We start from the raw sequence: 26,038 nt of genomic DNA, 5'->3' as shown, positions 1-26,038 counted from the left end.
CACCCCACGAGTACCCCACACACATTGAGTCTCATCAATCCCTCTCTTGAACACCTCTCTCCCCTGTCTCTCTCCCCTGTCTCTCTCCTCTCATCTCTCCCTCACCCTTCTCTCCCTCCTTCTCTTTCTGAGGTTGCTGCTCCATATGGAAAGAGATAACAATGTTCTCATTCTCTCAAGGTGTCTGTGCACAATGGACAGAGAATCTATCACATTATTCTCTCCCTCGTGGCTCCACTTTGTCCTCAAACTCTGCCTGCTCTTACTCACCGCATTGGGCACACACACACACACACACACACACACACACACACACACACACACACACACGCACACACACACACACACACACACACACACACACACACACACACACACACACACACACACACACACATTGGTGACGTTCCATCACATGCTGCAGGGGCGGACCGGCCATCTGGAATTTCAGGCAAATGCCAGATGGGCTGGTCCATTTTTAGCCCAGTTGGCCTTTTTATCACTATTTGGCTAATAATGGGGGCATCAAGGGAAAAAATGGACGGTGTGTTAGAAATGCTAAGGCCGAGTTCTGGTCCCAGTCCGCCCCTGACATGCTATCTCTGGCTCACAGTAAACATTACAGTTGGAACATATGAGATTCCAGGCAAGCAATCCCATTTTCCCACTGGAAAAATTCACAGAGACAGTTAGGGACAAACAGCGGAGAGAATACTTCTTGGAAATGCCAGCGTGAGCAGAAACGTGTGTAAAAACACAGATCCGGATACAGAGTGGTGCAACAGTGGCACTGCTTCCTGGCTGATTACAGTGGGCTATAACGGATTCAGGGCGGGATACATACACACGCATGCACACGCACACACGTTCATGCAAGATGTGCACACATACGCAACACAAGTAATCTTAGGTCAGCACCGAGGATTTTGAATGTATTTGTTTATTGTTCCCAGAGTAATCCATTTGTTATCTCACACGAAGGGTGAATCATCCAAATATAATAGTTTCAAACTCACTCATGTGTAACACACATTTAATCTTGGATAGAGGCTAAATAAAAAGTTGAATGCTAGGTGTTTTGGTATTGCACTCATCTCATACGGTTTGTTCTGCCAGGTATTCTAAAACTAAATTCTCTCTCTCTCTCTCTCTCTCTCTCTCTCTCTCTCTCTCTCTCTCTCTCTCTCTCTCTCTCTCTCTCTCTCTCTCTCTCTCTCTCTCTCTGGTAATTTCTATGTAATAGGACCCATGAACACCAAATCAAATCAAATGTATTTATATAGCCCTTCTTACATCAACTGATATATCAAAGTGCTGTACAGAAACCCAGCCTAAAACCCCAAACAGCAAGCAATGCAGGTGTAGAAGCACGGTGGCCAGGAAAAACTCCCTAGAAAGGCCAAAACCTAGGAAGAAACCTAGAGAGGGACCAGGCTATGAGGGGTGGCCAGTCCTCTTCTGGTTGTGCCGGGTGGGGTCTTCAAAGGGGTCTTCATTTAAAAAATATATATTCTAGATTTTTTCTAAGTATTAGAAATACATCAAAACACAATATTGAAGTAAAGACCCCTGCCAACTGATATCAATATTTATATTTCGTTTTGGAGAAATAATTTGCCTTCTCTGAGTTAAAAAACATTGCCTTATGCCTTGTAATTGCATGACCAAAAACCCACATATCTTTAAGATATTACTCTGCAATTGAATTGGCTACAATGGGAAACCATAGTAGTCACATACAACAGTTGGGTCACCTGCTACTGTTCTCCCTTAGCATACTGTTATGTTCAGCTCATACAGTGCCTTCAGAAAGTATTCATACCCCTTTACTTATTCCCCATTTTGTTGTTACAGCCTGAATTCGAAATTGATTAAATTATAATTTTTTCTCTCACCAATTTACACACAATAACCTAAAATGATCCAGGGAAAACCTGTTTTTATAAATAATTTCAAATGTATTGAAAATGAAATACAGAAATATGTAATTTACATAGGTAGTCACACCCCTGAGTCAATACTTTGTAGTCATCTTGCGTATGTCTGTATCAGCTCTGCACATCTGGATTTGGGGATTTTCTCCCATTCTTCCTTGTAGATTTTCTAAAGCTCTGTTAAGTTAGATGGGGATTGGCGGTGAACAGAAATCTTCAAGTCTTTCCACAGATTTTCAATTGGATTCAAGTCTGGGCTTTGGCTGGGCCACTCAAAGACTTTCACATTCTTGTTCTGACGCCATTCCAGCATTGCTTTGGCTTGGCTGTATGCAAAGTAAAGTGCTGTAGAAACTGTTGTCCTTCTGGCAGGTTCTCCCATCTCAGCCAAGGAACTCTGTACTTCTGTCAGAGTGGTCATTGGGGTTCTTAGTCACCTCCTTGACCAAGGTCCTTCTTTCCCGGTTGCTGAGTTTGGTCGGATGGCCAGCTATAGGCAGAGTCAGGGTAGTTCCATATTATTTCAATTTCTCAATGATGGACACCAATGTACTCTTGGAAATGTTCAACACTCTAGAAATTGTTTTATACCCTTCCCCTGATATATCCCTCATCCCAATTATATCTCAGATCTACGGAAAGTTCCTTGGACTTCATGATATAGTTTCTGCTCTGACATGCACAGTCAACTGTGGGACCTTATATAGACAAGTGTGTTTCCTTCTAAATTATGTCCAAACAATTGATTTTTTTTAAAATATATATTTCACCTTTATTTAACCAGGTAGGCCAGTTGAGAACAAGTTCTCATTTGCAATTGCGACCTGGCCAAGATAAAGCAAAGCAGTTCGACACATACAACAACACAGAGTTACACATGGAATAAACAAAAGTACAATCAATAATACAGTAGAAAAATCTATATACAGACTTGTATTTACCTCAGGAGGTCTCCAATCAAGCTGTAGTGACATCTCAATGATGATCAAAGGAAATCAGATGCACCTGAGCTCAATTTGGAGTGTCACAGCAAACGGGTGTGAATACTTATTTCATTTTCAATAAATTTGTAAAAATGTCCAACATGTTTTAACGTTGTCATTATCGGGTATTGTACCAGTCAAAAGATGGACACGTACTAATTCAAGGGTTTTTATTTATGTTTTACTATTTTCTACATTGAAGAATAATAGTGAAGACATCAAAACTATGAAATAACACATATGGAATCATGTAGTAACCAAAAAAGAGTTAAGCAAATCAAAATATATTGTACATTTGAGATTCTTGAAAGTAGCCACCCTTTGCCTTGATGACAGCTTTGCACACTCTTGGCATTCTCTCAACCAGCTTCACCTGGAATGCTTTTCCAACAGTCTTGAAGGAGTTCCCACATATGCTGAGCACTTGATGACTGCATTTCCATCACTCTGCGGTCCAACTCATCCCAAACCATCACAATTGGGTTGAGGTTGGGTGATTGTGGAGGCCAGGTCATCTGATGCAGCACTCCATCACTCTCCTTCTTGGTCAAATAGCCCTTACACAGCCTGGAGGTGTGTTGGGTCATTATCCTGTTGAAAACACATGATAGTCCCACTATGCGCAAACCAGATGGGATGGTGTATCGCTGCAGTATGCTGTGGTAGGCATGCTGGTTAAGAGTGCCTTGAATTCTAAATTAATCACAGACAGTATCACCAGCAAAGCACCCTCACACCATCACACCTCCTCTTCCATGCTTCACGGTGGGAACCACACATGCAGAGATCATCCGTTCACCTACTCTGCGTCTCACAAAGACATAGCGGGTTGGAACCAAAAATCTCAAATTTGAACTCATCAGACCAAAGGATGGATTTCCACCGGTCTTGAATGACCATGTCTTAAATTAATGATGGACTGTCGGTTCTCTTATTAGGGGAGGCAGGTAGCCTAGTGGTTAGAGCGTTGGGCCAGTAACCGAAAGGTTGCTGTATCGAATCCCTGAGCTGACAAGGTAAAATCTGTCATTCTTCCCCTGAACAAGGCAGTTAAGCCACTGTTCCCCGGTCATTGTTGTCATTGTTACACAGCTGTCATTGTAAATAAGAATTTGTTCCCAACTGACTTGCCTAGTTAAATAAAGGTACATTTTTTTGCTGTTGTTGCCATAATATGGACTTGGTCTTTTACCAAATAGGGCTATCTTCTGTATACCACCACTACCTTGTCACAACAGAACTGATTGTCTCAAACACAGGAGGAAAGAAATTCCACAAATTAGCTTTTAACATGGCACACCTGTTAATTGAAATGCATTCCAGGTGACTAACTCATGAAGCTGGTTGAGACAATGCCAAGAGTGTGCAAAGCTGTCATCAACCAGATTACTGTACTTTGAAGAATCTCAAATATAATATATATTTTAGATTTGTTAAAAATGTTCTGGTTACTGCATGATTCCATATGTGTTATTTCATAGTTTTGATGTCTTCACTATTATTGTACAATGAAGAAAATGGAAAAACCCTGGATTGAGTAGGTGTGTCCAAACTTTTGACTGGTACTGTAGATGGGTGAGAATGTTTTTAATTTAATCCATTTTGTATCTTTCTGTCGTCTGGTGGTCAAAGCAAGACTGAAAACAGACAACCCATCCTTCTCACTCTCCCTCTCTCTGCCGCTCTCTCTCTCTTCTTTCTCTCTTCAGTTAATGTCGCCTCTCCCGGCTCTTATTGACACCTACCACCTACCCGCTTTGCATTTACTGTAACAAGCATCCTCACTCACTGAGCACCGACCAAACCGTCCACGGACGTTAAAAAGTAGATCAAATTGGGTCAGTCTGCCCTGGCTGGACCAAATCTGAACCAATTATTGATGTCTATGTTTCACAAGTTTGAACAGTACAGTCCTGTAGAGCACAGTAGAGAACAGTACAGTATAGAACAGTACAGTAAAGTAATTGGTATTTGGTATTTTATTAGGATCCTCATTAGCTTTTGCGAAAGGCGCAGTTACTCTTCCTGGGGTCCACACTGAACATGAAACATGACATAATACAGAACATTAATAGACAAGAACAGCTCAAGGACAGAACTACATATATTTAAAAACAGCACACATATCCTACATATCAATACATACAGTCACACAAAATATCTAGGTCAAAATAGGGGATAGGCATGAGGTGTTGCTTTATCTGTTTTTTGAAACCAGGTTTTCTGTTCATTTGAGCAATATTAGATGGAAGGGAGTTCCATGCAATAATGGCTCTATATAATACTGTACTTTATTAAATTTGTTCTGGATTTGGAGACTATGAAAAGACTCCTGGTGACATGTCTGGTGGGATAAGTGTGTGTATCAGAGCTGTGTGTAAGTTGACTATGCAAACAATTTGGAATTTTCAGCACATTAATGTTTCTTATAAAAAGAAGTGATGCAGTCAGTCTCTCCTCAACTCTCCTCAGCCAAGAGAGACTGGCATGCATAGTATTTATATTAGCCCTTTGACTACAATAAAGAGCAAGACGCGCCGCTCTGTTCTGGGCCAGCTGCAGCTTAACTAGGTCTTAGCAGCACTTGACCACATGGCTGGACAGTAATCAAGATAAGACAAAACCAGAGCCTGCAGGACTTGCTTTGTTGAGTGTGGTGTCAAAAAAGCAGAACATCTCTTTATTACAGACAGAACCTTTCCCCATCTTTACAACCATTGAATCTATATGTTTTGACATGACCGTTTACAATCTAAGGTAACACCAGGTAATTTACTCTCCCCAACTTATTCAATAGCCACACCATTCATTACCAGATTCAGCTGAGGTCTAGAGCTTAGGGAATGATTTGTACCAAATACAATGTGCTTAGTGTGCATACAATGTGCATTTCCACTGCACCAGAGTCCAATTGTGGCAAGCTTTACACCACTCCAGCCGACGCTTGGCATTACGCATGGTGATCTTAGGTTTGTGTGCGGCTGCTCGGCCATGGAAACTCATTTCATGAAGCTCCCAACGAACAGTTCTTGTCATCTTGCCGTTTTCCTGTTTAAACTTATTGAGCTGGCATAGTTGCAAAGAAAAATCCATATCTCAGACTGGCCAATAAAAATAAAATATTAATATGGGCAAAAGAACACAGACACTGGACAGAGGAACTCTGCCTAGAAGGCCAGCATACCGGAGTCGCCTCTTCACTGTTGACGTTGAGACTGGTGTTTTGTGGGTATTATTTAATGAAGCTGCCAGTTGAGGACTTGTGAGGTGTCTGTTTCTAAAACTAGACACTCTAATGTACTTGTCCTCTTGCTGAGTTGTGCACCGGGGCCTCCCACTCCTCTCTATTCTGGTTAGATCCAGTTTGTGCTGTTCTGTGAAGGGAGTAGTACACAGCTTTGTACGAGCTCTTCCATTTCTTGGCAATTTCTTGCATGGAATAGCCTTCATTTCTCAGAACAAGAATAGACTGATGAGTTTCAGAAGAAAGGTCTTTGTTTCTGGCCATTTTGAGCCTGTAATCGAACCCACAAATGCTGATGCTCCAGATACTCAACTAGTCTGAAGAAGGCCAGTTGTATTGCTTCTTTAAACAGTACAACAGTTTTCAGATGTGCTAACATAATTGCAAAAAGGTTTTCTAATGATCAATTCGCCTTTTAAAAGTATACATTTGGATTAGCTAACACAACGTGCCATTGGAACACAGGAATGATGGTTGCTGATAATGGGCCTCTGTACGCCTATGTAGATATTCCATAAAAAATCTTCAGTTTCCAGCTACAATAGTCATTTACAACATTAACAATGTCCACACTGTATTTCTGATCAATTTAATGTTTAATGTTTTAATGGACACCAAGTAATTTAGTCTCCCCAACTTATTCAACAGCCACACCATTCAGTACTGTACAGTACAGGACTGTACAGTAGTGTCGATTTCAGTACTGTACAGTAGAGCACATTAGAGTAGAGTACCGTATGTGCTGTAGTATACTGTACTTTATTGTACTGTGCTGAACATATCTACTTTCCTGCGCTCTACTGTATGGTACTGAACTCTACTCTGCTGTGCTGTACTGTGATGTCCAAACTTGTGAAACAAAGACGTCTAGGATTGGTTCAGATATGGTCTGTTCCGGACCAACCAAATGTGGTCTTGTTTGGGGATGGAGCTCACTACAATAATAGCCAGTGTGTAGAAAAATACCCAAATATGGAAAATAAGGATATTGCATATTTCTACCTTTGTGAACCTATTCAGGATACATCACCATGATGAGAATAATATCCATAATTACACATTTGTTTATTGTACAGATCAGGGGCCCATGATGTAATCCATTATCATAATTCTGTTACTGGATGTAAATCTATTTCACCTACTGTAGTTCAATAACCAAAATATATTTTTTAAACTTAAGATGTCAAGTCATATGGCCTCCTGAGTGGCGCAGTGGTCTAAGGCACTGCATCGCAGTGCTAGCTGTGCCACTAGAGATTCTGGGTTCGAGTCCAGGCTCTGTCGCAGCTGGCCGCGACTGGGAGACCCATAGGGCGGCGCATAATTGGAACTAGCGACTCCTGTGGCAGGCCGGGTGCAGTGCACGTTGACAGGTGTATGGTGTTTCCTCTGACACATTGGTGCGGCTGGCTTCTGGGTTGGATGGTGTGTCAAGAATTGTGTCAAGAAGCAGTGTGGATTGGTTGGGTTGTGTTTCGCAGGACGCATGGCTATCGACCTTCGCCTCTCCCGAGTCCGTACGGTAGTTGCAGTGATGAGACAAGACTGTAACTACCTATTGGATACTGTGAAAATACAAACAAACAAAAAAGATGTCATGTCATAGCCGGCACCCCATTCATTCTGCAGACATCTTTGAATCTTAATTCGGATTAGATGTTTAAGAGATTAGAAAAATGTGGTTGTGTAAAAAACTGATGGTTACTATGGTTACTATGGTTTTTGTTTAGCATATATTTTAAAGTGAAAATTCTGAGTCAAAGTGTAAGTCCGTTACTGTGGAATTGCCATTCCACAGATTGGTGGGGAACATTAGGCTCTTCATCCATACATGGGGTCTTCAAGGGGTGTTGGGCTCTGTTGATGATCAGGGGGATCTGGAGTTGTTCTTTTAAACCCTTTTTAAACTTCTATTTTTCTTACAGGCTGGAACACATGAGGGCCGTGGTGCATGATGTCTGATGGTTGAATGTTGATGTACTGTAGGGTCTTGACCCAATAAAGTAAATGGGATTTTACAATTCAAATTCTCTCTCTTTTTCTCCTCAGGACTTCGTCATCTACCTGCTGAACGGTTCAAGCACTTTGATTGGTCGATATAGTGGCGAAGACAAGGAAAGGTCAAAGGTTGACTTCCCGCTCTCTGCCCCCGACATCCTGCCTCTTCACTGCTGCCTATGTCGTCATGACCAAAATGATAAAGGTTGTTCCACCGTCCGCCTCCGTCCCTTCCACAGTGCTATGGTAACACGCAACGGGGAGACGTTGTCCAAAGAGGCAGAGCTTAGTCCAGGTGATGTCATCGGGATGGGACGACACTACCTATTCCTGTTCAAGGACCCCACTGCCTGGGTTGTTATGCAGAAGGTGAATACGTTTAGTCACTATAACCACGTTTCCATCCACAGTTGTCATGCGAGTAAAGTCATACCGTATAAATAAAATCACTACAGTTGTGATGGGAACAGGGAGTTTTGGTACAATTTTATAAATGGCAACAAATAATTTGTTTGTTTGACATCGTGGGATCGAAAATGAATTATGCAAGTAATGGCAGTGGAAAAGTATTTATGCGCATATATTGATATAATAACCATCATATTGAAGTAAACTTGGAGTCACGCGATGATATGTTGTGTGGTCCTCCCTCTACGACTCGGGAAAGCATGCAGTTTATTAGACTACAGATGAAATAAGTTAGGAACTTCACAGGGTGATGAAAGGGCACGATGCTCCTTTCCAATAAATATCGAGGGTCTTAATGTGGTGACATGATGATCAATGCTTCTGTTTAACAAATACAAATATTTGAGCTCTTGTCCATAATAATTTCATCATGTAGACTAGCCTACCTGCACAGTCTACCTGCACTGTATTTGCAAGCTGTTGGCTAGAGCACACAGGCTTATACCAGAGTTTTGCTATTTAACACAGTTTTTGTGATAAAAAAAATTGGTAGAGTTGAAAATGCAATGGAAACATATTGAAATGTAGATTTTTATTCGCTGTATGAAAACTTGAGCGAAAAAGTACATTTGTGTGCATTACATCATCACGCAGTGATTTTGATCCATTTGGTTGAAACACACCACTGGTTGGAAAATTATATTTTCTTTATGCCGATTTGAGAATATATGCATGAAAATCAGTCTCCAATTGTATGGAAACCTAGCTTATGAAAACATTTAGAACTAACAATTTTGTTCTAGCTCTATGTTTGTTACAAAACAGATATTTTTGGGGCAGGTTTTAAGGTTAAAATGTGACTTCTGACGCATTTTGTTTTTAGGTGAAGGACCCCACTTCTTCTCCCAATCCTACAGTTACTGCTGCTCCCGGGGTTCTGCCCCAGGCCACTACACTCGCTACTAGTGAACCAGCACTCTGCAACACCTGTATCTCAGCTAGGAGGGAATCTAGTGGGACCAGAGAAATAAGGTAACATCTGCTCACTGGTTGCTGCTCCTCCAAGCTTTTAGTGATACAGGTCGTTATTGTAAATTATGAAGATTCAATTTAAAAAACTATTCACAAGTTTAAGGACCAGACATTGAAATGGGTTTAGAATATTTATTGAGGAAATGAGAATGAGGATTCAGGAGGGGAATGAGAATGGACTGGATGAAGCCGAGAGCTACAGATGAAGGATCCAGAGGGGTAGAGTTTGGCTTGGAGTCTCAGGTAGACATCATCATCGGGCAGTGGTAGTAGGCTGCTGTGGTGATGGAAATCTCCCCATGAGATCCTTAGAAGAACATAAGAGATACTAGATAGAAGGCGAGATGCTAAACTTGATAAAGCATCGTAAACACACAGCATCGTGCCACGTGATACGCTGCAGAACAAACAGGAAGAATGTTAGTTTGATCAGTTTTAAGTAGGGTGGCAGTGGTGATTAAGGAGAATGAGGACAGGTCGGGAGGCTGATTAGCAATGAGTTGCAGCTAATGCTTGTTGAGTTGCTAGGGAGCTGCGCTCAATGCAACTAATTAAAGTGTCGCATTCAAGTCTGGTCCTCTCCTGAATTTTTGTGAATTCTTAACACCATTAAAAAAATGTTTAACTAGACACGTTTCCACTGACATGGTCTTCGTCAGGTCTAGAAGGGCCACAGCTTGCCTAAAAAACCCTGAGGGTCGCGACCTGAACCTACTCTACGCTGTGGAGCACGAGGATGCCGTCGTCAAGGAAATCGTTGCCATGGGGAGTGTCCATAGAGACAAGCCGCCGTTGACTGTAGCATTCCTGCTGAGTGTGTGTGTGGAACATTCCGCCACACACCTCCAAACCTCAGACCTCCGCAGACTACTGCTGCTCATAGCCAGCCAGGTCCAGAATGCCATGTGGGTAAGTGACGTTACTGAATGTTACTTTATATTCAATATGGCTGTATGAATGATCATCTCTTATTTTCTCTTAAAGTGTATGTAATAAATTATATAACTACATTTGGATCAGAAAAGTTTGTAGGCCTAATATTTCATTTTGTCCCCATGCTTTATAACAGGAACACACCAAGGAGCTTGCTGCTAATCAACCAGAAGTGTGAGTGCCTGCACAAAGCCAAATATTTCCATCTCTGTATTACACAGAGTTATACAGTACCAGTCAAAAGTTTGGACACACCTACTCATTCCAGGGTTTTTCTTTATTTTTACTGTTTTCTACATTGTAGAATAATAGTGAAGACATCAAAACTATGAAATAACACATATGGAATCATGTAGTAACCAAAAAAGTGTTAAGCAAATCAAAATATATTTTATATTTGAGATTCTTATTTGGTAAAAGACAAAGTCAATATTATGTGAAGTACAGCTCAAATAAGTAAAGAGAAATGACAGTCCATGAATTTCATGACATGAATTTCAGCCAATGCGGAAAATGTCAAGAACTTTGAACGTTTCTTCAAGTGCAGTCGCAAAAAACATCAAGCGCTATGATGAAACTGTCTCTCATGAGGACCGCCACAGGCAAAGAAGACCCAGAATTACCTCTGTTGCAGAGGATAAATTCATTAGAGTTACCAGACTCAGATTGCAGCCCAAATAAATGCTTCCCAGAGTTCAAGCAACAGACACATCTCAAAATCAGCTGTTCAGAGGAGACTGTGTGAATCAGGCCTTCATGGTCTAATTGCTGCAAAGAAACCACTACTAAAGGACACCAATAAGAATAAGAGACTTTCTTGGGCCAAGAAACACGAGCAATGGACATTAGACCGGTGGAAATCTGTCATTTGATCTGATCCAAATTTGACATTTATGAGTCCAAATTTGACATTTATGGTTCTAACCGCTGTGTCTTAGGTAAACGGATCATCTCAGCATGCGTGGTTTCCACCATGACGCATGGAGGAGGAGGTGTGATGGTGTGGGGGTGCTTTGCTTGTGACACTGCCTCTGATTAATTTAGAATTCAAGGCACACTTAACCAGCATGGCTACCACAGCATTCTGCAGCAATACGCCATCCCATCTGGTTTGCAGGTGGGACTATCATTCGTTTTTCAACAGGACAATGACCCAAAACACACCTCCAGGCTTTGTAAGGGCTATTTGACGAATTGAGTGCTGCATGAGATAAACTGGCCTCCACAATCACCTGACCTCAACCCAATTGAGATGGTTTGGGATGAGTTGGACCGCAGAGTGAAGGAAAAGCAGCCAACAAGTGGTCATGTGGGAACTCCTTCAAGACTGTTGGAAAAGCATTCCACATGAAGCTGGTTGAGAGAATACCAAGAATGCAAAGCTCTCATCAAGGTAAAGGGTGGCTACTTTGAAAAATCTCAAATATAAAATATGTTTTGATTTGCTTAATACTTTTTTGGTTACTACATGATTCCATATGTGTTATTTCATCGTTTTAATGTCTTCACTATTATTCTACAATGTAGAAAATAGTACAAATAAAGAAAACCCCTTGAATGAGTAAGTGTGTCCAGACTTTTGACTGGTACTGTACTAGCCACTCTATGGTTATAGGCATAGGATCTGATTCCAGATATTTTCCTTGGTATCCCAGTCTCTGTAGTGACCCAGAGGAGCAGCAGCCTCTCAACCTGGCAGAACTGGTCTCAGGCCTGCGTACCCTGGTGGTCTGGATGTCCAACGCCCTAGAGCTGCTGTATTACATCCAACAACAGATGCCCCAAACACTGGCCTGGAGGTCACATAGAGAACAAGGGGTGGAGGCAGAGGGAGAGGAACACGATGACAAGGAGGATGAAGAGAGGGAGGAGGAGAGTATGGGTTAGTTTTGGGCTTTTCTAGCCTAGCCTCACCTTCTAGCCAGGGGACTAAAAGAGTCTAAAGAAAGCCTACTAAGAACTTTACGTAGGATCCATAACATCTATTAAGACATTTACCTATATTTTCTGTTTGTTGTCAGCCCTGTTGGAGATGAGGCTGTCGTGTGTGAGGTCGGCCAGTGAAGAAACCATGACGGTTCTGGAGGAAGTTATCATGTTGACCTTTCAGCAGTGTGTCTACTACCTCACCAAGGTCAGTATCCCACACACCTGAACTTTTAACTCCATCAGTTGCATTTTAGTGAGTTCAGACCCAGAGACTAGACCAGGGGTACACAACTCTGGCCTACAACTGCATAACTTTAAAGGACTAAACTCCTCAGCAACACTCTACATATCCCATGATGTAGTAGTTAGCTCACCTTGCTTTAGCTTTTCCCTTCAGGGCCTGATGGGTTTGTTGTGTCTCTTAGTCTGAGAAAGAAAAACAGAGAGGGAGTCGGTACAAAGAGTCCAGTTAGTTAGTCCTCTCTATAGAGTAGAGCCATGAGAGGTTTTCTGATAGAGCAGCCTTATTGGACTACTACACTGGGGGCTTTATTGCTGGCCACAGACAGACAGCAGGGGTGTGTGTGTGTGTGTGTGTGTGCGTGTGTGTGTGTGTGTGTGTGTGTGTGTGTGTGTTTGTGTGTGTGTGTGTGTGTGTGTGTGTGTGTGTGTGTGTGTGTGTGTGTGTGTGTGTGTGTGTGTGTGTGTGTGTGTGTGTGTGTGTGTGTGTGTGTGTGTGTGTGGTGGTGTGTGTGTGCTCGCTCGCACGCACGTCAGGCCTCTTGTCATTAAGGAGTTTAGAAGTGTTGCCAGGTGTGTGTGTGTGCATACTGTTTGAGAGGACCTATTGGCAGCTGGGGTACAGCTGGTTGCCCTATATCAGTCGGCACACCATCAGTCAGTGTGTAGTCTGACAAAGAATTCCACAATGGAAGTTTACTTTGTCATCTTTTGATCACTCCTTGGAGAGGGTCAGGGATAGTTGTTATCATAAACAGACGTCATAGACACAGTCCTCACCCACCTCGACCACCCTCTGCCTAACCCTGCCTGTGACCTGTGACTGCACACTACAGTACCACCCAAACCAAGAGAACATGACTTAGTCATGTACAGGTTGCCACGTCAAGCGTTAGCCGTGTTAGCATTAGCATTAGCCAAGGTAAATTAACTCAAGCCGAGCGTTAGGTGCAGCCTATGCTAAATGCTACGCTAACTGGAAGTCAGTTGTATGCTTACTGAGGCAGACGAGGCCATGGTACCGTTCCGTATCTGTTTCCTGTCCAGGAAGGAAGTGGGAGGGAAAGAGCATCATCACTATAATTTATCCAAAGAGGAAACAGAATAGATTCCTGGAGAGGGTTCGGGGATAGGCAGGCTAGCAGGTTAGCAGCGGTGACCTATTGAACTGAAGCTCCCAACCACATGACAGCATTGGTGCATTGGCATTTCAACTGACTCAGTCTACAGATAATGACAAGTGATTCATCCAACAGACAGAACCTTCTCTGTTATGTCTCCTGGGTTTCATAACCAGGTCTTTTTAACAATTCAATTATGATGAGACAGGAGACTAGAAACACTTCAACAATATATCTGGAACATGATCATCTTAATACACATAACTCCCATGGTGCTCTGCGGCACAACCCCAATACACAACATCTCCTCCCCACCTAGTTAAATTGTCCCCATTGTGAACAACAATAATTGTTCTACAAGTCCAAGCATCTAGTTTCCAGCCTAACACTTGTAGGGTAACGGCGGTCAACCTGACTCTCAACAACAATGTCTCTAGACTGAGGCGTTGACACAGGTGTAGGTATTTGAGTAGCCTGTGTCACAGTCTCATCACACACTTGTGTTGTTGCGGCTGAGTCAGTGTCGTGAGAACATGACTGTGAGCCCCTAGGTGATGACAGCTGGGTTAGGGTGTCACCCAGTAACAGTTCTGGACCCATCATGACTGGTGGTTCTCTCGGTGTTCCTTTACTCAACCGTAACTGCCCACTGGGCACAATTCGTAATTTGAACTTAATTGGGTAACATTTGGTTGAGACGTTGGTCAACAAGATTACAACTTATGTATATTCACCTACTCAAAGAGACGGCCAACAGTTATTTTTTAATTTTGGTAAGATCGAGTTTGAAAACTATACTCGACTAATAATTACCTCAGTGCATTCATAAAGTATTCAGACCCCTTGAATTTTTGCACATTTTATTACGTTACAGCCTTTTTCTAAAATGTATTACGTAATGTTTCCCCCCTCATCAATCTACACACAATACCCCATAATGACAAAGCGAAAACAGGCTTTTAGAAATGTTTGCAAAAAACAACAACTAATAACTGAAATACCTTATTTACATAAGTATTCAGACCCTTTGCTACGAGACTCGAAATTGAGCTCAGGTGCATACAGTTTCCACTGATCATCCTTGAGATGTTTCTACAGCTTGATTGGAGTCCACCTGTGGTAAATTCAATTGATTGGACATGATTTGAAAAGGCACACACCAGTCTTTATAAGGTCCCACAGTTGACAGTGCATGTCAGAGCAAAAACCAATCCATGAGGTCGAAGGAATTGTCCAGAGAGCTCTGAGAAAGGATTGTGTTGAGGCACAGATCTGGGGAAGGGTACCAAAACATTTCGGCAGCTTTGAAGGTCCCCAAGAACACATTCTTAAATGGAAGAAGTTTGGAACCACCAAGACTCTTCCTAGAGCTGTCCGCCTGGCCAAACTGAGCAATCGGGGCCGAAGGGCCTTGGTCAGAGAGGTGACCAAGAACCCGATGGTCACTCTGACATAGCTCCAGAATTCCTCTGTGGAGATGGGAAAACCTTCCAGAAGGACAATCATCTCTGCAGCACTCCACCAATGAGGCCTTTATGGTAGAGTGGCCAGACGGAAGCCACTCCTCAGAAAAAGGCACATGACAGCCCACTTGGAGTTTTCCAAAAGGCACCTAAAGGACTCTCAGGCAGTGAGAAACAAGATTCTCTGGTCTGATGAAACCAAGATTGAACTCTTTGGCCTGAATGCCAAGGTTCACATCTGGAGGAAACCTGGCACCATTCCTACGGTGAAGCATTGTGGTGGCAGCATCATGCTGTGGAGATGTTTTTCAGCGGCAGGGACTGGGAGACTAGTCAGGATCGAAGGAAAGATGAACGGAGCAAAGTACAGAGATCCTTGATGTAAAACTGATCCAGAGCACTCAAGACCTCAGACTGGGGCATAGGTTCAGCTTCCAACAGGACAATGACCCTAAGCGAACAGCCAAGACAATGCAGGAGTGGCTTCGGGACAAGTCTCTGAATGTCCTTGAGTAGCCCAGCCAGAGCCCGGACTTGAACCCGATTGAACATCTCTGGGGAGACCTGAAAATAGCAGTGCATCGACACTTGAGAGGATCTGCAGAGAAGAATGGGAGAAACTCCCCAAATAGAAGTCTGCCAAGCTTGTAGCGTCATACTCAAGAAGATCAAGGCTGTAATCGCTGCCAAAGGTGCTTCAACAAAGTACTAAGTAAAGGGTCTGAATACTTACGTAAATGTGATTTGTCTGTTTTTTATTTATAATACATTGCAAGAAGTGTGTGTAGATTGATGAGAAAAATATATATTTAGTTAATTTTAGAATAAGGCTGTAACGTAACAAAATTTGGAAATAGAATACCGATTACTTTATATATATATATAAAGAAAGTATTCAGTATTCTTATATATATATATTTTTACTCAAACCTCACCACGGGCAGTATGTTTGACGCCCCTGCTGTAATGTCTTTCATGCTACCCAGCTCTCCATTAAAGACTTTTACATGTTTATGTAAGATGGCCGGTAGGCTTGTGTCTCCATGTGTCATTGCAATCCACTGTGATTCACAAACTGCCCAGTAGTGATGAATAGTCCCCTTTCACAATGTAGAGTGGGAACTTTTCAGTTTGTCCATTTAACTAAACAGTGACCTCAGTGATGCCTCTCACGGCGACAGATTCACCTGTGTAAGTCTTTTACGCGATGTGTACTGGTTGAAGTGGGAAGTGTGTCAGTGTCTTTTTGTAGACTGTGTCTGACACGTGATACAGCTGCCCCTGTGTCAATCTCCATACGCACTGCACTGGTTGCCTCTCTAGCAACTGAGAGACATAGTAGCCGTGTCACAGTCAGTATATTCAGTTCGACTTCCTCGTTGGATGAGTCATTCATCTCAGTGGTCTCTTGCTCAAAAGCGTGAACATGTCTCTTTTTCCTTTTGTTGGAATGTTCCTTTCTTCTTTTCAGTCTTTGATATTTTCTCTTTTTGTTTCTGCACGCTCGCTCAGTGGGGCCCTTTTAAACACGCTCGGCAATCCATGTCCTTACACCAGCATACAGGCGCCTGATGTCCAACCCGTGCCACAGCGGAATTTTCAGTTCCAACTCTGTGCACTTTTCCTGATGAACTCAACTGCTGAGCCTCTTTAGCAGCTAGTTCCATGGACACACTGACCTTCAATGGCTCTTGACAAGGTCAGATTACTTTCAGTCAATAGTCTATTTTGTGTAGCTTCACTCTGTAGCCCACATACTAGTCTGTCTCTAATGTTGTCATCATTATACTCTGATAGTTTATTTAATGCAGCAGCAAAGCATTGTCACTGATTCTCCCTCTTCCGGATTTCTTCTGTGGAACCTAAACCTTTAAGCAACTAGTGGTTTTGGTGAAAAGTGTCCTTTCAGTATTTCCACAATATCCCCATACGTCTTATTACCTGGCCTGACTGTCTGTAGGGGCGGCAGGTAACCTAGTGGTTAGAGCTGACAAGGTAAGAATCTGTTGTTCTGCCACTGAGCAAGGCAGTTAACCCACTGTTCCACGGGCGCCGAAGACGTGGATGTCGATTAAGGCAGCCCCCCGCACCTCTCTGATTCAGAGAGGTTGGGTTAAATGCGGAAGACACATTTCAGTTGAAGGCATTCAGTTGTACAACTGAGAAATGAAGGCGCGTGCTTCCACTGTGCTTCCCCTTTCCCCTGTAGCAGGCTGCGTAGTAAACTAATGCCTTTGGCCCCGTAACACAAAAAAAATGTAGGCACATTTCTGTCCTCATCAATGTGATTTGCAATAACTAAATATTCAAACCATTTGTTATGAGCTCCACTGCTCAACACTTTCATCAAGATGTCCAGTGTTTCGAACAATTCCAGACATTTTTTATTTCTCAATAGGCTCCTGATTATCACTCACTTCAATATTGTCCTCAACCACATTTTCCTTAGTCACGTGATCTTCATTCACTTCACTCACTGACTTTTCATCCTCAAGTTAGCTCATTTAGCAGTTTTTAATTACAGAGTTCGTCTTCGCAGTTGAATAAATGTTCTTTCCTTTACTGTATATCCCTCCCATTTGAATATTTTTGTTTTCCTTCTACAACGTCCGTCTTGAATCCTTTTCTGCCGTTCATGACAATGCTAACTCCTCTCTCTTAGCTAGCTCGACTATTCACTTGCCTCTGCTAGCAATACACTGTGGTAACATAGAGCCTGTACCACGGAAAATACGTTTTAAACTTGTAAAACATCTTCCGGACAGAATAGTTTCTATAGGTTCAGACTTACTCGTCGTCAATCTTTTGTGATGTCTCCTGGGTTTCATAACCACATCTTTATAACAATTCAATAATGATGAGACGGGAGACAGGAATACAGGTCAACCATTTATCTGAAACGTGGTCATCTCAACACACACAACTTCCATGATGCTCTGCAACACAACCCCAACACACAACACTCTAGATAAGTTTGTGGTTTACATATTTTTGCACAATGCAGAAGGAAATGGTTGTCTACTCTGTGAACTACCTGGCCTCAGTATCCATTTCTGCTGTGCTAGGATGCATTTGTATCATACGATCCTGAGGGTTTCCAGATGTTTATGGCATTATTGTTCATTCATGGATGACAATGTAATACTTATTGCTATATCTAAATTCATGTAAATCTAGTGGTTAATTGGTGGTGATTGTGTTGCTCCTAGAGCTGTGCAGAGCTCTGTAGTTCTGGTGATTGTGTTGCTCCTAGAGCTGTGCAGAGCTCCGTAGTTCTGGTGATTGTGTTGCTCCTAGAGCTGTGCAGAGCTCCGTAGTTCTGGTGATTGTGTTGCTCCTAGAGCTGTGCAGAGCTCCGTAGTTCTGGTGATTGTGTTGCTCCTAGAGCTGTGCAGAGCTCCGTAGTTCTGGTGATTGTGTTGCTCCTAGAGCTGTGCAGAGCTCCGTAGTTCTGGTGATTGTGTTGCTCCTAGAGCTGTGCAGAGCTCCGTAGTTCTGGTGATTGTGTTGCTCCTAGAGCTGTGCAGAGCACTGTAGTTCTGGTGATTGTGTTGCTCCTAGAGCTGTGCAGAGCTCCGCAGTTCTGGTGATTGTGTGGTTGGTGGGTTTCTCTGGATGTAAATCTCCTCATCGATCATATATGTCAGGACTAGAGCTCCAGTTAGTTCTGACAGCTAGACTGGACCAAACAATGCTAGGAATGTGTTAGCAGCAGGGGCGAGCTGTGTGTGCTTGTGTTTGTGTGTGCCAGGCTAACATTCATGGGGAAAGCTTCTCAAAGCCCCACTTCTTCACAGATATCTATTCATCTTTGTATGGCAGCCAGGGTTATTTTTGATAGGAAAAGGGTGTTTATCGAGGGCTGCCTATACGTGTGACTGTGTGTCAAGGTGTGTGTGTGTGTGGGGGTGGTGGTTCAAGAGACAGGAGCTCCGAATTTAAATTCTCCCTCTCAATACTCTCCTTTGTCACACCGCCGCTCTGAGACTACTGGTCTGGTCTGGTCTGGTCTGGTCTGGTCTGGGTGGGTGGGTGGGTGGGTAGGTGGGTGTGTTGCATGTGGGCCTGTACTGTGCATGTGCTACCGTTTTCTGAGCAAATTCAAATGTAAACCAAACAGAGCTATAATAACAGAAATGAAAGTGTGTGTGCTTATGTTGGGATCATGTCGTGCCATTCCATCTGGTGTAGGGGAAACAGATGCTGGTGTGGGCTGGAAAACAAAAGACTCTTCTGGTGATCGGCCGGTCCCAGAGGAGGACCTGGCATGAATACACACACACACACACACACACACACACACACACACACACACACACACACACACACACACACACACACACACACACACACACACACACACACACACACACACACACACACACACACACACACACACACACACACACACGCACACACTTTCAGCCTACAGAGCATGATAAGTGCCATGGCTACATGTGGCATTACAGTGAAACACTGGAACATGTTGAGGGTGGGTCATTGTTTTGTTGGGCATCTGGTGATGAGCTACATTTTCCAACTGAAAACATGGACACATTGTTTGGGTCTATTTCTCCTAATTTCCAGTGTTTCCTGTTTGGATGTCATGGGAAATGTTACGCTGATATATGCAATGGCCTAGGACTCATGAATGTACAGTATATGGGCTAATAAACCAGAGCAATAAGCATGGAGATATATAGTCACTATACTGCTGTACTATACTGTAAAGGGATGTGAAGGAGAGGAAGTCACTCAGAGATTCTGTACTGTACCACTCAGCAGTTTATCATGCCAAGCCCACACAAGCCAGATTCACAGGCTTTTTTCACAATACATATTCAGCTCGTAGGAATGTCAATCCACGGAGCTCGCTGGCTGGTGTTTCCAGTGCCAAGTGAGATTGGGAAGAGGGGTGGGGTGGGGTAGAGGAGAGGAGAGTGCTGAGGGACAGGGAGGGCTTGATCTGTCTGACTACAATTAGCCAGAACAAAGCTATCATTGTCATAGCTAGCCTGCCCTGTAGAGCAGAAGAAAGGGGGCTTTTGGCTGAGAAGAAATAAGAGAGAGAGTGGCTGCAGACATTAACTGTAGTCTAGTCTCCCACTACTCTCTCTGTCAGACCTCATCTCTGGTCAAACACCCACATTCACAGCGAAATCATTCTGCTGCAGAGGGAGCGGTATAATTTGTTATATTGTATGTACAGTATCTTATCTTTGTATCCCCTCTAGACTCTGTACCCAATTCTGCCTAGTTTGCTGGACAGTGACCCATTCAGGGGGAGCAGTGGGCTGCTTCTCCCCAAGCAAAATGAGCCGTTCCTGGATAGTGGTGGTGTGCAGGTCCCTGGAGAGACAGACCAGGTCCTGGAGGTACTGACAGAGACCAGCAGACTGCTACAGGACTGTCAGCTCCACCATGAGATCTCCTCTCAGCTCCTGGCCTATCTCTTCTACTTCGTCAATGCTTCACTGTTCAACACACTCATGGAGAGAGGTGAGGACACACACACACACACACACACACACATTCTCTTTCTACGTCATTAACACTGATCTTTTTGTGATTGAAGGTTCAGAGGATGAATTCTACCAGTGGTCCAGAGGGGTCCATATCAGCGCTAACCTAGACCTGCTACTGGACTGGGCCCAAGGGTCTGGACTGGGTGACTTGGTTGTGGAACATCTCCACACACTCTCCTCTGCTGTCAACCTACTGGCCACTCCAAGGGAACAACTAATGCAGGTCAGAGACGCTCATACACACCTGCATGTGCGCACGCACGCACGCGCACACACACACACACACACACACACACACACACACACACACACACACACACACACACACACACACACACACACACACACACACACACACGGGAGAGGGGAGAGGTGACACACACACGCTCACCCCTCCACACACACATTTTCCCTGTAGTCCTCCTGGGAGTCCCTGCGGTGTGTGTTCCCCAGTCTGAGTCCAGCCCAGCTCCACCACCTGCTGAGAGGCTACAGCCCAGCCACACCCTGGCCCCCACACTGGGCCCCTTCTGATGAGGATCAACTAGCTACACAGAACACTGGTCAGTTGGTTGATTGTCTGCTGTTAGTCCACTATAGTAAACATCTGGCTTGTTTTGTGGCTTTGTTTTTTCACAGTTGCCATTTCAAACTGAGACAAGCAAACCAGCAACATAGACACAGTATTAAACCTATGATGACTACATGATATTTGTGCTACACTATCCTTTGATTTACTTTCTCTTAACCCCTCTTGTCCTCCTCTCACTAGCTGATATCCTGGAGAGTTTTGACAGCCACCCTCCCCTGGTGCTGCCCAGCTCTGGTTTCAGCCTGGGGCTCGGGGGAGAGGTGACAGACTCAGGCCTGGCTGGACAGCTCAGGAGGCTGCAGGAGTTTATCAGCAACCTGTCTGTCAAAGAGTCACCAGGGAACTTCAGTCATACGCACACGCAACAGGTAACACATTTGATTCACAACTTTTGCTTGAATGAATTAGACATGGGTTTATATCTATATGATACTGGTTTACTAGTTTTCCCTGGAACTATTTTGTTCTAGAACTCTTTTAGAACTCATATGGTTTGTTCTGGAACTCCCACAGGATTATGCTGTTCCCACGGAAGCCAAGCTGACAAAAATGGCAACTCTCCCAAAGGCCTCCCTGGAGTCTCTCGAATCCCCCTCCGTAGAGAAGGTCCTACCTCTGGCCTCTCTCCCCAGCCCCTCTCTCCCATCATCCCCCTCTCAATTATCTTCGCCCTCTCCCCTTCACCTTCCTCCCTTTCCCCCACAGCAAAGCCCTTCTCCCCCAAGTGATTTGAACTCTTGTGGGGCCCTACTGACCCAGAAGCTGAAGAGTCTGGAGCTCCAGTTCAGAGAGACAGACCTAAGCCCCCTCACCCAGAGGAGGTCTGCCCTGGACCCCTCCTGCCTCCTCACCCCTCCTAACACCCCCCACAGCCTGGAGCTGGTTGAACCAGAGACTGAGCATCAGGAGGATGCAGAGGTGTTTACTCTAGAGCTACAGAGAGGAGACAGAGGACTGGGATTGGCTCTGGTGGATGCAAGGGTGAGTGACAGAGACAATGATATACACTTTTTAAAAAGTACTATTTGGATCAACCCCCCCCAAAAAATACTTTAACTGATTACAAGTAAATTAATTAGGTTTTCTCATTTGAAAAAAACTACATTTGTTGAAACCAAATATATAATTCAATGCCAACAGGTAAATTTGATTATTACCAAACCTATATTTCAAGTTGGGACCTATTTCTTTCAACACTGAATCTACTGTACCCCTTTCGTTAAACCTAATAAATAAGAAATACTACCTTAACAGAGACAATTTATCAGGCTGTTTAGTATCATGTGCACATATGGCAGTATCTTTACAGAAGCTGGCAGTATTTAGGTTAAAATTGGAAAAACAAATACAATAGACCAGATTAACTGGAATAACATTTAATATCACGGGTGGACAAAAGGAACAAACTGAAAGCCACGCCCCCAATAAACCACGCCTCCAACTCTTCTGATTGGCTGCCGCCGCTACATTGCCCCCACCGCTTTTCAATCCCCATGCCATGAGGTGTTGAAAGCAATTAAGAAGCTTTCATTCAATTCCAAAAATCTCATTGATCTGACCAATTCTTTATTTGATTTCAGACAAAGTGAATAGAAAAGGTTGAACAAACCAAAGCGTAATTTTAGATCATTCCAAAAGTGTACTCTTCTCTATTCTGACCCATCTGGAACATCCTGCAGCTGTCCAGGACCAGTGGTGTTCGTGCTGTATGAGTGACTGGCCTTAACCTTGGTGAGATTCATCTTTAGGTAATAACTCATTCTGAAAACATTTAGACCTCCCAGGTAGCCCTGATGGCTATCTGAAATAACTCACTCAGAGAAAAAACAACAAGGTCCAAGTTCAAATCAATGAAGCTCAGATGACAGGAGTAGGCATTTTTATCATTTCCTCTATCTGCCCTAAAAAACAGGTTTTGTCATATATAATTGTATGATGTTCTATACATTCTCCTCCACACCTGGGTCCAATAGTCCAGCATGGTGGTCTGAGAACTGTTTGTTTTCTTAAAAATAACAGATAGGTAAGAGCTTTTCAGGACTGGGTTTTTATTTGGGTTTGCATTTTTTAGGTAATTAGTAGACATGAGAGGATGCAAATGAACTGCTTTTGGTATGCATTGTTTGGCCACTCGGTCTCTGGAAGTGTATTTTGTGTCAGACATTGCCTCCCGGTGGTCAGGGAACTAAGTGCAATTTCGATGTAACCTCATGTCACAGTGAGTAAGGTTTACATGCACCAGGGCCGTAATTATAATATACACTGCTCAAAAAATAAAGGGAACACTAAAATAACACATCCTAGATCTGAATGAATGAAATATTCTTATTAAATACTTTTTTCTTTACATAGTTGAATGTTCTGACAACAAAATCACACAAAGATTATCAATGGAAATCAAATTTATCAACCCATGGAGGTCTGGATTTGGAGTCACACTCAAAATTAAAGTGGAAAACCACACTACAGGCTGATCCAACTTTGATGTAATGTCCTTAAAACAAGTCAAAATGAGGCTCAGTAGTGTGTGTGGCCTCCACGTGCCTGTATGACCTCCCTACAACGCCTGGGCATGCTCCTGATGAGGTGGCGGATGGTCTCCTGAGGGATCTCCTCCCAGACCTGGACTAAAGCATCCGCCAACTCCTGGACAGTCTGTGGTGCAACGTGGCGTTGGTGGATGGAGCGAGACATGATGTCCCAGATGTGCTCAATTGGATTCAGGTCTGGGGAACGGGCGGGCCAGTCCATAGCATCAATGCCTTCCTCTTGCAGGAACTGCTGACACACTCCAGCCACATGAGGTCTAGCATTGTCTTACATTAGGAGGAACCCAGGGCCAACCGCACCAGCATATGGTCTCACAAGGGGTCTGAGGATCTCATCTCGGTACCTAATGGCAGTCAGGCTACCTCTGGCGAGCACATGGAGGGCTGTGCGGCCCCCCAAAGAAATGCCACCCCACACCATGACTGACCCACCACCAAACCGGTCATGCTGGAGGATGTTGCAGGCAGCAGAACGTTCTCCACGGCGTCTCCAGACCCTGTCACGTCTGTCACGTGCTCAGTGTGAACCTGCTTTCATCTGTGAAGAGCACAGGGCGCCAGTGGCGAATTTGCCAATCTTGGTGTTCTCTGGCAAATGCCAAACGTCCTGCACGGTGTTGGGCTGTAAGCACAACCCCCACCTGTGGACGTCGGGCCCTCATACCACCCTCATGGAGTCTGTTTCTGACCGTTTGAGCAGACACATGCACATTTGTGGCCTGTTGGAGGTCATTTTGCAGGGCTCTGGCAGTGCTCCTCCTGCTCAAAGGCGGAGGTAGCGGTCCTGCTGCTGGGTTGTTGCCCTCCTACGGCCTCCTCCACGTCTCCTGATGTACTGGCCTGTCTCCTGGTAGCGCCTCCATGCTCTGGACACTACGCTGACAGACACAGCAAACCTTCTTGCCACAGCTCGCATTGATGTGCCATCCTGGATGAGCTGCACTACCTGAGCCACTTGTGTGGGTTGTAGACTCCGTCTCATGCTACCACTAGAGTGAAAGCACCGCCAGCATTCAAAACTGACCAAAACATCAGCCAGGAAGCATAGGAACTGAGAAGTGGTCTGTGGTCACCACCTGCAGAACCACTCCTTTATTGGGGGTGTCTTGCTAATTGCCTATAATTTCCACCTGTTGTCTATTCCATTTGCACAACAGCATGTGAAATTTATTGTCAATCAGTGTTGCTTCCTAAGTGGACAGTTTGATTTCACAGAAGTGTGATTGACTTGGAGTTACATTGTGTTGTTTAAGTGTTCCCTTTATTTTTTTGAGCAGTGTATATTGGGGGGGACCTCCTGCCCAATTTTCAAATATGCTCAAAATGTCCCCCCCCCCCAACATATTGATAGAAAAAATAGAAAAACTTTTTTTTTGCTATGCTACAACAAGCAACCACGCACCGCTGTCCGAAATAATCATTAGCAAATGTAATCATAATTATAACTTAACTTAACAAAATGCCATTATTATGACTACCGGTTCTAGTATTACGGTGTACTGCAGTTCTGCGTGTGGCTTGTCCAAGAGGTGTTGCCGTACCCCAGCACAAGCCGTTGCTCGACTGCTGTGGGTAGATATAATCCATGTCAAACACTGTACTGTCTTTCTATTTCATTACTTTCAAATGTATTAACAAGTGGAAAACTAGAATGTAATATGAGTGTTACGTAGGCTATATCACTGTTGATTGTGATAGTTTTAACGTCAACACGTCATTTTGCGCGGAACTGTAATTGTGGAAATAAATATTTTGCAAAAAAGTGTCAGTAATTGCATGGGAGTGGAAACAAACGTTTTTGGTAAAAACGGGCCGATTTGCGAGTGCGAATCAATCAGCCATCACTAACGTTAGCCATCATACTAACTCCCCTGGAATGTTCATTAGCCACACATTCACCCAGCGATCAACAATGGTACTCACGCGGGCGTATTCAACCAACGTTAATGTCTTTATTGAGTCAATGTTTCTGGATATAATAATCATTGCCAAGCCACTTTAATTATGATGTTTTAGGAACAACACCAACACGGCGATATCAGATCGGGCAAATATTGATAGTTAAATAGTCTTAACCACCAATATTT

General features: G+C 43.6%; 1 protein-coding gene across 1 annotated transcript in view; it reads left to right on the top strand.

Annotated features, from left to right (window-relative positions):
* Positions 1–26,038, top strand: part of LOC129829003 (ras-associating and dilute domain-containing protein-like) — a 47,656-nt gene that overhangs the window by 16,975 nt on the left and 4,643 nt on the right. Inside the window, exons 6-16 of the mRNA XM_055890396.1 lie at positions 8,211–8,528; positions 9,451–9,599; positions 10,259–10,508; positions 10,669–10,706; positions 12,188–12,414; positions 12,554–12,666; positions 20,520–20,784; positions 20,861–21,033; positions 21,229–21,373; positions 21,583–21,770; positions 21,916–22,383. Coding sequence (XP_055746371.1) covers positions 8,211–8,528; positions 9,451–9,599; positions 10,259–10,508; positions 10,669–10,706; positions 12,188–12,414; positions 12,554–12,666; positions 20,520–20,784; positions 20,861–21,033; positions 21,229–21,373; positions 21,583–21,770; positions 21,916–22,383 — 2,334 coding nt within the window. The remainder of the gene's footprint in view (positions 1–8,210; positions 8,529–9,450; positions 9,600–10,258; positions 10,509–10,668; positions 10,707–12,187; positions 12,415–12,553; positions 12,667–20,519; positions 20,785–20,860; positions 21,034–21,228; positions 21,374–21,582; positions 21,771–21,915; positions 22,384–26,038) is intronic.

Source organism: Salvelinus fontinalis, chromosome 30 (genome assembly GCF_029448725.1).
Source record: "Salvelinus fontinalis isolate EN_2023a chromosome 30, ASM2944872v1, whole genome shotgun sequence".
NCBI classification, from domain to species: Eukaryota; Metazoa; Chordata; class Actinopteri; order Salmoniformes; family Salmonidae; genus Salvelinus; species Salvelinus fontinalis.
The sequence above is the reverse complement of the archived record's forward strand: the minus strand, read 5'-3'. Positions and strand labels throughout refer to the sequence as shown.